Source organism: Tamandua tetradactyla, chromosome 8 (genome assembly GCF_023851605.1).
Source record: "Tamandua tetradactyla isolate mTamTet1 chromosome 8, mTamTet1.pri, whole genome shotgun sequence".
Classification (NCBI taxonomy): domain Eukaryota; kingdom Metazoa; phylum Chordata; class Mammalia; order Pilosa; family Myrmecophagidae; genus Tamandua; species Tamandua tetradactyla.
Window position 1 is genome coordinate 126,223,803 of NC_135334.1, and position 12,395 is coordinate 126,236,197.

General features: G+C 37.3%; 1 protein-coding gene and 1 long non-coding RNA gene across 3 annotated transcripts in view; one reads left to right on the top strand and one right to left on the bottom strand.

The window, feature by feature from the left end:
• LOC143643815 (uncharacterized) overlaps positions 1-12,395 on the bottom strand; it is a 466,595-nt gene that overhangs the window by 308,112 nt on the left and 146,088 nt on the right. The window lies entirely within an intron of this gene.
• LOC143643969 (olfactory receptor 10AG1-like) lies at positions 7,996-8,958 on the top strand. Its single transcript, XM_077112351.1, has one exon. It carries the CDS (start codon positions 7,996-7,998, stop codon positions 8,956-8,958), a length of 963 nt encoding a protein of 320 aa, XP_076968466.1.

Below are 12,395 nucleotides of genomic sequence, written 5' to 3' on the forward strand. Positions count from 1 at the left end.
TGACTTTATCATACTACATCTCACTGATATGCAAAATTTTAAGTGATTATTATTACTTCTTATTCAGAACTTGCAACAAGTCTCATAGCAAATTATTGCCTGTCAGTTGTAGGTTATTAGTTTCTAATTTGCTGCACAATAATTTTTAAATTTTTACTTTGTTATTTTTCCCAAAAAAAATACTTACCTGTTAGAACATTGCAGAACAAGAAGAAGGGGACCTCTATGTGATTGAGACATAGAGGCAAGCCCAAACCCCTGTAATAATGATAACATATCCTCACACCAAAAGATGAAGGAACATAGAGTACATGATGGTAAATAACAAGAGCTGTTATCCCTTTATTAATGAACCATTTATTGAGTAATTGTATTCATTAGACACTCAAGTAAGAAACAGAATACAAAGATTTTATTCTATGATTCTTTGATGTAACTTGCTGTAGCAAAGTAACTTAGATTTTGATTCAGATGGGGCTGAATTCAAATCCCAATAAGCCATTTACTTTTTGTATGAGAACAAAGCTCATTATGGTGAAAGAATGGCCTTACACTGAGAGGATTAAATTAGAGAGTTTCTGGCAATACCCCTAATAGAGTGTTGGAATTATTGCAAGTGTTCATTCATTTCCAAGTTTTACCATATTCGCTAAGTTTACAAGCTCATTTCTAGATTTCAAATTGCCTCTTCCTGTTGTCACATCCATGTAAATCTAAGTTCAAGAGGCTACAACCAATTTTAGTGCTTAAATACATTACTACGGTACTGCAGTATAAGGATGTCCTCTTTCAGTGTCATAGAAATTGTTCCATGGAGACCACCAGTTTGGACACATCTCACATACTCAAGCACTGTGAATCAAGCGCTTATGAAGATGCACTGCTATCTGTTGGCCAACAGCATGCAGTGCCTCACAGAGAGTGCTGTAAGATGCATCTCAAGAGCTAATTATTGAGAAGGGGGTAGTGAGAGAGAGAGAGACTAAAATTCATGAGATAAAGTGTCCCTAATTAACAGCACATAATAGATAACATGAAAAGTGTTGGGAAGACAGGAGAGCTCAGGAAAGACTTGGATGGACTGAAAGATCCTGGACAAGAAGCTGGGACTTACATGCCACTCCCAGCACACTACGGTAAAGAGGGAGGACAGGACAAGCAGAACAAAACATACGCAGACTAGGAAGGACATCCTGGATTTGGCTCCACATTTGGCTTGGACCACAAACCTTTTAATTTTCTTTTCCTTTGACTCTAAATCATGATTAAAAACATGGCTATTGATTTCAGGAGTTAACATCCAAATACAAAGCCAATATTACAAAGTTGATAAATATCTTTCTCTATATTATTACTCATTTATTACTTTTTTAATTAGAATAAAATTACTATAAGAAATGCTAGAATGCAAGAATTCAGAGCAGATCACTTAGTATGATAAACTTTTCAAGTTTATTCATTGAATATGTTTATATAGTATCTCTTAAAAATCTTTCAGAAAAAAATAAAAAAGAAAATGAATACAATTTGTTTTCAAATAAGTAACGAAAAATAATAATTGTGGAAAAATAACCTCAAAAATAGTCTATTTATAATAATTTCTATTTTATTATTTTAACTTTTTTATTGTATAATATACCATATATACAAAACAAAGAAAGAAAAACTCAATAGTTTTCAAAGCACTCTTCCACAAGTGGTTACAGGACAGATCCCAGAGTTTGCCATGGGCTACCACACCATCCTCCTGGGTCCTTCCTTCTAGATGCCTAAAAACATTGTAGGCCAGGGGAGTAAATACTTTTTTTTTGCTCATCACAATCAACTTTTTTTTTCTTCTTTGTGAAAAATAGCATATATATATTAAAAAAACACAATACATTTCAAACACAGCCCGACAATTAGTTGTAGAACAGATTTCAGAGTTTGCCATGGGTTACAATTCCACAATTTTAGCTTTTTACTTATATCTGCTGTAAGATACTAGACAGTAAAAGAGATATCAGTTTAATGATTCAGCAATCATATTCGTTTGTTAAATCCTGTCTTCTCTGTATAACTCTACCTCACCTTTGATCGTTCTATCCCTCTCTTTAGGGGTATTTGGGCTATGGCCATTCTAAATTTTTCATGTTAGAAGAGGCTGTCAGTAATAGGGAGTAGGGAGATGGAACAATCTGATGTTCTGGAGAGGCTGGGCCCTCTAGGTTTCAGGACTTATTTGGCCCAGGGACCCATGTGGAGGTTGTAGGTTTCTAGAAAGTTATTCTAGTGTATGGAACATTTGTGGAATCTTATATATTGCCCTAGGTGTTCTTTAGGATTGGCTGGAATGGTCCTGGTTGGGGTTTGGTAGGTTATGATAGGTAAAAAGGTCTAACTGAAGCTTGTATAAGAGCAACCTCCAGAGTAGCCTCTTGAATCTATTTGAACTCTCTGCCACTGATACTTTGTTAACTACACTTCTCTTCCCCCTTTTGGTCAGGATGGCACTGTTTATCCCATGGTACCAGGGACAGACTCATCCTTAGGAGTCATCTCCCAGGCCACCAGGGAGACTTTAACCCCTGGATGTAATGTCCCACATGGGGGGGCAATGATTTCACTTGCAGAGTTAGGTTTAGAGAAAGTGAGGTCACATCTGTGCAACAAAAGAGGTCCTCCAGAAATAACTCTTAGGCATGCCTGTAGGTAGGCTAAGCTTCTCTGCTACCTACATAAGCTTCACAAAAGCAAGCTTCAAGATCAAGGGCTTGATTTGGGTGTCCCTAAAGTTTGACAGTGTCAGGAGTTTCCCTGTTGGTAAAGCTTAACAGTTCCATATTTTTTCTCCAATCCCTCAAGGGACTTTGCCAATAATTTTTGATTACCTGCTTAATATGTTCTAGGATGCATCCAGGCATTACATTAAGCTGTACAGAATTATAGGCCCTCTTTCTGATTCTGAGTTCCCTGTGTTTCAATTGTTCAAATTGATAGGTTGAGTTAGATTACATGCTACAGAAAAATTAGGTTCCAGACCAATTAAATGTTTCTTCCTTTGGTCTCAAAGAGTATGTGTGGTTCTAAAATATAGACAATGTTTTCTTTACCTCTGTGTTTTGAATTACTTTAACCCTGACCTGATCAGCTTAATTCTTCTCTCTAAATACTAAGGTTCATATACAGAACAGCCTCTCAAAATCCAGAAATAATAGTACCACTCCAGACTAAATGTGTACGCTATAAGAGCTTAAAATTAAGGCTCATATTTTCTCATCAGCATTTTCTAAAGGAGACCATACCACAATTGTTCATTCATTTCAGGCTTATTTTGCCTTGCCAAATGTCCCACACATTCCTTCACATTGTTGCATGCCTCATGACTCTGCTCCTTTTTGTAGCAGCACAACATTCAATTATAAGTATACATCATCATTCAGCAATCTACTTCTCAGTCAGTGCATCCTTCAGCCACCTGCATTCACCATACATTATGTATAATGTCCAAAGTCCACAGTCCATCAACACTCTCAATTTTAGATAATTTCATTATTCCCAAGAGAAAGATCACCAGCAAATACACCCTCACCAAATAGGAAATCTAAACCCCCTCTTAAGTTTGGTCCATATTATTTACCTCTGTTGTTGCTGTGATAATGCTGCTGTGTTCCTCATAAACATAGCTCATAGCCTGCAGCAGCAGCTTTCCCTCTGTACCCTGAACTTAAATGCTCTTTGTACAAGAATCATACCTTTGAAGTAGTTCTTGAAAGAATTAATTTATTTTTCTAGTGTAAATCAGTGGGGCATGTAGTCTATGCAACTGTTTTCAATCTTGTTCACTTTCAATATGGTAATACTACTTATAAACCCATAAGAGAACCACCTTCACTTCTATCTATTCCCTTACATTTGAATTCAAACTCATTAGCTAACTGTTCACCCATCTCTAGCTTTTAGGTATCTTTAAGTTCCCTATACTTTGTATTATAACCCTCCAATTTTACCTTTACCATGGTCATAAAAGTGGAGTCATATAGTAGCTATTCTTTTGTGTCTGGCTTATTTCACTCAGCATTATGTCCTCAAGGCACATCCATCTTCTTATGTGCTTCAGGACGTCATTTTGTCTTACTGCTGCGTAATATCCCATCATATGTATGTATCATATTCTGTTAATCCACTCACCTGTTGATGGACATTTGGCTGTTTCCATATTTTGGTGGTTGTGAATAATGCTGCTATGAACATTGGTGTGCAAATGTCTGCTTTTTTCATTGCTTTCAGCTCTTCTGGATATATACAAAGTAGTGCTATTCCTTGGTCATCAAGCAACTCAATATTTAGTTTCCTAAGGAAGCACCAAACAGCCTTTCATTGTGGCTGACCATTATACATTCCCACCAGCAGTGCATAAGTGTCCCAATTTCTCCATATCCTCTCCAACATTTGTAGTTTCCTGTTTGTTTAATAGCAGCCATTCTTATAGTTGTGAGGTGGTATCTCATTGTAGTCTTGCTCTACATTTCCCTTAGAGTCAATGAAAATGGACATCTCTTCATGTACTTCTGAGCCATCTGTATTTTCTCTTCAGAAAAAAATGCCTATTTATATCTTTAGTCCATTTTATAATTGTGTTGTTTTTTCTTCTATTATTGAGTTGTATGATTTCTGTGTATATAAAGGATATCAAACCTTTGTCTGATATGTGAATTCCGAATATTTTTCCCATTGAGTTGACTGTCTCTTCACCTTTTTGACAAAGCCTTTGAGGTACAGAAGCATTTGATTTTGAGGAGTTTCCATTTATCTATTTTTTTCTTTCGTTGCTAGTGCTTTGGGTGTAAAGTTCAGGAAACTACCTCCTATAACCAGATCTTGAAGATGTTTCTCTACATTTTCTTCTGGAAGCTGTATGGTGCTAGTTCTTATATTTAGGTATTCAATAAATTTTGGGTTAATTTTTGTATAGGTATAAGGTAATGATCCTCTTTCATTCATTTGGCCATTGATACTCAGTTCTACCATGTCCATTTATTGAAAGACTATTTTGTCCCAGTTCAGTGGATTTGGGGGCCTTTTCAGAAATCAGTTGACCATAGATTTAATGGTCTATCTCTGTACTATAGTTTCTATTCCATTGGTCATACTTCTGTCTTTGTGCCAGTGCTATGGTGCTTTGAGCACTGTGACTTTATAATAAATTTTAAAATAAGGAAGTGCTAATACTCTCACTGTGTTCTTCTTTTTTTAGGATGATTTTAGCTATTTGGGGTCTCTCTTCCTTCCAGATGAATTTGGTAAATACATTTTCCAAGTCTTCAAAGTAGGTTGTTGGAATTTTGATTGGTACTGCATTGAATCTGTAGATTGATTTTGGTAGAATTGACATCTTAACTATATTTAATCTTTCTATCCATGAACAGGGAATGCCTTTCCACCTATTTAAATCTTCTTTTTGAAGATTTTTTAATCTTTGTTATTTCTTTCAGCAATGTTATGTAGTTTTTCTGTGTACAAGTCCTTCACATCCCTAGTTAAGTTCATTCTTAAGTACTTGATTCTATTAGCTGTTATTTTGGATGGAATTTTTTTCTTAACTGACTCCTCAGTTACATCATTGCTTGTGTATAGAAACATTAATTTTATATTGCACATTAATTTTATACCCTGCCACCCTGCTGAATTTGTTTATTGGCTCAAGTAATTTTGCTGTAGATTTCTCAGGATTTTCCAAGTATAGTATTATGTCATCTGCAAGTAATGAAAGTGTTACTTATTCCATTCTAATTTGGATGTCTTTTATTTATTTGTCCTGCCTGATTGCTCTCAGATAATTCTAGCACACTGTTGAATAATAATGGTATTTATGGTAGGCATCCTTGACTCATTATTGATCTTAGGGGAAAGCTTTCAGTCTCTCTCTATTGAGTATGATGCTCGCTGTCAGTTTTTCATATATGCTTGTTATCATATTGAGGAACTTACCTTTGCTTCATATCTTTTGGAGTGTTTTTAAGAGAAAAGTATGTTGAATTTGGTTGAATGCTTTTTCAGCCCCAATCTGAGATGATCATGTGGTTTTTCCATTTCGATTTGTTAATGTGGTGTATTACATTAATAGATTTTCTTGTGTTAAACCATCCTTGCATTCCTGGTATAAACCCCACTTGGTTGTGTTGTATAATTCTTTTAATGTGATGTTGGATGCAATTTGCTAATATTTTATTGAGAATTTTTGCATCTATGTTCATTAGGGAGATTGACCTGTAGTTTTTCTTTCTTACAACATCTTTCTGACTTTGGTATTAAAATCATTTTAGCTTCAGGTTGGGCCATGGTAGCTTAGTAGACAGAGTTCTCCCCTGTCTACTGGAGAACTGGATTTGATTCCCACTGCCTGCCCATGCAAAAAAGAAAGAAAGAAAGAAAAAATATTAGTTTCATAAAATGAATTAGGTAGTGTTCCTTTTCCCTAAAGTTTTGGAAATTTTTTAGCAAGATTGCTGTCAGTTCTTTTTGCAATGGTTAATAAAATTCCCCTGTGAATCCATCTGGCCATGGGCTTTACTTCATAGGAGGATTTTTGATGACTGATTGACTCTCTTTACTTGTGATTGTTTGTTGAGATCTACTATTTCTTCCTGAGTCAGTGTAACTTGTTTGTGTGTTTCTAAGAATTTGTCCATTTCATCTAAGTTGTCTAGCTTGCTCATTTCCTTCAGTAGTCTAAAGCCTTGTGTTTGCAAGATGGATATGTGACAGGATGCAGGGCATGGATCAGGGCACAACAGGGCGGTGATGCATGGCAGTGTAGGTATAGGTGCATGTTGGGGATGCTACTTTGGTGCCTGTGAATGTGCATGCCCAACTGAGGGGGAGGATGTGGCTGTGCAGGTGCATGGGTCTAGGGCTGTGGCCGTGTTTGTGCCAGTCTGGGGCATGGGGCCCTTTGTGTGCATGTGCAAACCTAGGGCAGCATGTCAGCTGTGTGACCTGGCTCCACAGGTCAGTGCTTTCTCAGAACTGTGGGGCCTGGGAGCTGTGCATATGGGTCTAGGACTGCCATAAACTGATATACCTATGTGGAGAGCTGGGGGTGGGGTGGGGTGAGGCTGTTTAACTCTATGGGCCTGGGGTGGGTGTGGCCTGGTATGGAGGTTAGTGCCCACAGCCTTTATGTGCTGGTGACAGCCTTCAGGGAACAGGGAGGGGGAGGTAGTGCTTGGAAAGGGTGCAGGGAAGTGGGGTTGAGCTGCACTTGGGGTGCGGGCATGGGACAAGTATGCATGGGATTGGTGCTATAGGGGCACTTGGAGCTTGGGGAGTGGGGGCAGGTGAAAGGGCCCAGGTGTGTGATGCATGTGGGGAGTTTCAGGGCACTGGGCTGCACAAGTGAGGGCAGTGCATTTAAGGAACACAGACTGGCTCACTTCCCAGTGCCCATACTCCTGTCTGCAACCCCCTGAGGGCTCTGGGTCTCTGTGTCAGGCTGTTTGCACCAGATGGACGTTTCCTAAGTTCTCTGCTTCTCAGCTCCTCAGCTCCCACAACCAAGACTACCCTATGTGGTGCAGAGGACCCTCCTGGGTCACCCACACCCTGGGATCACCATCTTGGCCACACTCCCATCCCCTCTCCAACCGTTCCCCAGAGAAGGATCCAACTTGATCCATTCTATTCTGCCATTTTCTCAGAACTCCCTTATTATTTGAAATTTTATTTGTATTAACACAATAGTCCTATTATCAAAGCTGAATAACACAATATTACATAGGTCAATATCAATAAGAAAAAAAATCGCCATCCCTCAGCAGACGTATTTTTGAATAGGAATATATTTTTACAGATGATTTTGAGTAAAACAATGGCATTTTAAACCATAGTTTAAAATCAAATTAATGTATCTTTACAGGACTGTTTCTTAGCATTGTATACTTATATTATAGTCAAGAAAGCTACTACCCAAACAGATAAAGTGACTTTTTCACTTTGAATTAATTGTTTTCACAGATGTTACCTACAGACGAAAGAGGAGAAGGCAATTTTTCGTCAATGGTGGGATTTGTTCTCCTGGGATTTTCTGACCTTCCGAACTTCCAGAGGCTCCTATTTGGAATTTTCTTTCTCATCTACACATTTATCATTATAGGAAATGGTCTTATCATAGTAATTACAAGGGTAGACTCTGATCTTCAGACTCCCATGTATTTTTTCCTGGCAAATTTTTCTTCCTTGGAAATCTGCTATGTGTCAGTCACTGTCCCCAGGACTCTGGTGAGCCTCTGGACTCAGGACAGAAGCATTTCTTTTCTGGGCTGTGCCACCCAAATGTGCTTCTTCCTTATTCTGGGGGCCACTGAGTGCTTCCTCCTGGCCGTGATGGCCTATGACCGCTACGTGGCCATCTGTGACCCTCTGCACTATCCTCTAGTCATGAGCCAAAGGGTGTGTGTGCAGCTGGCCGTTGGCTCCTGGGTCAGTGGGATCCCTGTCCAGATTGGGCAAACATGTCAGGTGTTCTCTCTGCCTTTCTGTGGTTCTAACCGAGTCAACCACTTCTTCTGTGACATCCCCCCAATGATCAAGCTGGCCTGTGGGGACACATCACTTAATGAGATGTGTGTCTACATAGTTGCTGTGTTATTTGCCATGATTCCCTTTCTTTGGGTACTAGGCTCTTATATCAAAATCATCTCCACCATCTTAAAGCTGCCTTCAACATCAAGTCAGTTCAAAGCTTTCTCCACCTGCTCTTCCCACCTCATAGTTGTGATTTTATTCTTTGGTCCTGGTACTATCACCTACTTGAGGCCCAAATCAAATCATTCTGCAGGAACTGACAAAATGTTCTCCCTTTTCTACATCTTTTTGACTCCTCTGTTCAATCCCATCATATACAGCCTTAGGAACAAAAATGTGATTGCAGCACTGAAAAAACTATTGCCTAGGAAAGCAGGGAGAGGATGTCAATAGTCAATTTTTAATAAATGGGCTTCATACTTATCTGAGAGGTACATTTCTTTTTCCTGGCAGATATTAACTCAAAATTATCATGTATTTTACGTGGTGATTTTTACCTGTATTTTACTTCCCTAATCTGAAGTAAATTGTGACTGCATCTTTAACAAGCAAATCAATCAGTTGTCAAAAGCTCTATTCCATCACACAATTCTTCTTTTTCACTTCAAATTATAAATTTATCCATTTTTCAAAAATTTTCAGATAATTAAGTTAGAATTTTAATTTCCAGTGTGTCCATGAAATAGTTCTTATATTTATCATTGGCCAATTATTTACAGATATTTTGCTTGTATTCACATTTGTATCTATAAAAATGTAACTTTTTCATGGTAGGTATACACCCATTTATTTGAGGAAATGAAGAAATATTAAATTATAAATTGTAATTTATATTATAAAACATAATGAGTAAATATAATAAAGGGTTTTAATCTATTGCACTTTCCTTAGTATGAATTAAGAAAATGTTTATATGTTTATCCAGAGGGAATTGAAACTCTGGTTTTCCTTCCCACTTCATTTCTGAATATATGTTAATTGATTATCAAATATCTGACCAGACTCCATTATCCTGCTATAAACAGATTTCATCATGCTGCTTCATCTAAGTATTAGTGATACATTTTGAATTCTTCAGAATTTTTGATTGATCAAGTTTGCAGGGCAAAATACATTATGACTCTTCTCACACCTAAGTTAAGAGCAAATTTGGGATCCACCAATCCAGGCTTTGAAATGGTGGTTATGTTGCCCTAACTAGCACTTTTCCATGGGGGGGGGGTGGGGTGGGCTGCAGCTCTTCAGTACCTTGAGTTGTTTCTAGAAGGGAATTGTAGATGCCCAGCCAAACAACCTGCTTATGAAACCACCTTATCAAAAAATGATGAATGATTTGATAGCATTAAGACTAGGTTTTTGAGTATGTAGGGGAATTTCACAGAGACAGAAGCAATATAAGATGCACCTTTCCTCTCTTGACCATCATATGGTAACCTGGCATAGCTGGGCACCATTATTTAGGATAAGGACATTCATCTCTGAACTGTGAGTCTTTTAAGTTATATGATTAGAGAAGCTCAAGTCCCTCCCTCATGGACAATGGGATTAGACACAATAGGAGTATGCTCTAGAGGAAATTTGTCTATAGCATTCTTTTTTCACATTTAAATTTATCAGTTGGAAAGTACTAGACTCACCCTGATCAAGAGAGAAGCTGTGGTCCAAGCCTCACTGAAGCAAATATATGACCTTGTGCAGGGGTCTGATCAGGAGTCTAATTGATAAGATTGAGATTTTATGACATCAGGACCTGCAGTCTGACTGATCCCCTTGGCATTTAACCAGGGCTTCTTGCCTTTGGCATTGAGCACTACCTGGTTTCCACACAGTTTCTCAAGAAGGCAGACTATAGGAATTGACGTTGGCTAAATTAATCCTTACTTCTCCAACATTTCTCAGGAAAAGCCAATCTCTCTTGGCTTTCGATATTAACAACTATTCACATATCATTAGTGAATATATTTTCACAGAAATTATGTAGCCCACCATCTGGTCTACCCTGGCGTTCTGGTGTCAGAAGCTGGCATACATGTACAGGATACTGTTGACTATTCTGTTGTCTTGCAGATTTTGTCTTGATTTTTTTCTGGAATTCAAATCAATTATTTACATATATTCATAATCTTCAATTATTCACACATGCACAAATATATATTCAACTGATTTTATGATGCTCTCTTTATGCCCTATTTATATTTAAAGGAATGCATGCTTTCCTCCTATCTCAGATTTCAATGAGTACCATAGCTGTGGATCGTGTCTTATAATTCTTTGGTAGCTCCTATTCCACCAAAGCAGCAGTAAATCATAATACAATGTAGAGACTTTGAATTTAGTTCATGAAGTTTTTAAAAAAATTTTACAAACCTTGATGTAAAGCTCTTTTCAAACATTCCAACAATGTACCCATTATTAACGTGATTTGCAAATGACTTTCTGATGGATTTGTTAAGTTCAGGGGTTAACCATTTAGTCCATCTTAGGTATTTTATATAAAGCAGGTCAAATTATAATATACAGAAAGAAAGCAACAAAAGCTTATGTTAATCCAAATTGTATTAAACATTGAAGAGTTACGAAAAAAATTTCATGAGGTTGTGAAGGTCCCGATAGCACATTTAAGTGTCTTTATATACAAAATGAAAGATATTACAATGTAGTAAGGGAACAAAACCATGTGATAAGAAAAGCAAAGAAATTCAAACCCAATAAGGCAAATAGTGGATTAGTGGAATTACCTACAACATGAGAGGAGGGCTGCAGATTCACGGCAGAAAGAAAACTGATTAAATGCAATCCTAATCAATTTCAAATGCTGTAAACTGACCCCTTCATTATTTATGAAGTCACTGTTATAACAAGTAAAAGGGGTCAGTGTCAGGCATGAAAAAATAGTATATTCTAACAAAATGTCTCGTGAATGGTATAAAAATTAATCTCATGAGATGCAATTACTGACCTTTTTGAGATGGCATCATAGTTTCCTAAATAATTATGTTTTACCCCAAGGAGATTAGAATTAAATAGAAAAACCAGACTTAAACTCATAAAACACTTAAGATGTATGAGAGAATTTGGTAAATTACATGCTAGATTTTTCTATCCCTTACTGATAATTTTAAAACGGAGATTAAAAAAAAATTCCCTTTAGTCTACACACATTTTAATCATGTGAAGAATGCTCGGTGATTCAGTGTGGATTGAAAGTTGACAACTGTATGTGGGATTACCAGTGCTCGGTTCTTTGAATATGCCTTGCATTTTCTGACTTCTGGACCACTGCCTGGTAAGTGCCACTACCTAGCCATTCCCACAGAAGGTCACGCACCTTCTTTAACCTTTTCTAATAGATGCTGATCGCAGCCTATCTTATTGTACAACCCTGCTACCAGCCTTTTTTAGTCAGGTTCTCGCTATGATGCCTTTCCATAGTAGTGCTTAGCAGAATGCCAGGTGTTTGGTAACTTGAGCTGTATGGTAACTATTCATTGAACAAGTGAACATAATTTTTTGTATTATTCTGCTCAATAATTTTACAGTTTTAGGTAGAAATAAATAATGATCATAGCAATTATAAAAGTATAAAAGGATATATATATTATATGTATAATCTGTCAGAACTTTAAAGTGAGTGTTAAAGTCTCCAGGGTATGCTGCCATACATTATTGTACATATTTTTCATATGTACAGTTGCATTAGTAGAGCATGTTTGTTTCAATTTCTCAAGAAGGAAAAGGAGTCAGCAGTTTCACAATAGAATATTTGGTTACCTGTCAGAAAAGTAAATATAAGATTACAGCACATTTCTTTGGCTCCTGCAGTTGCATTT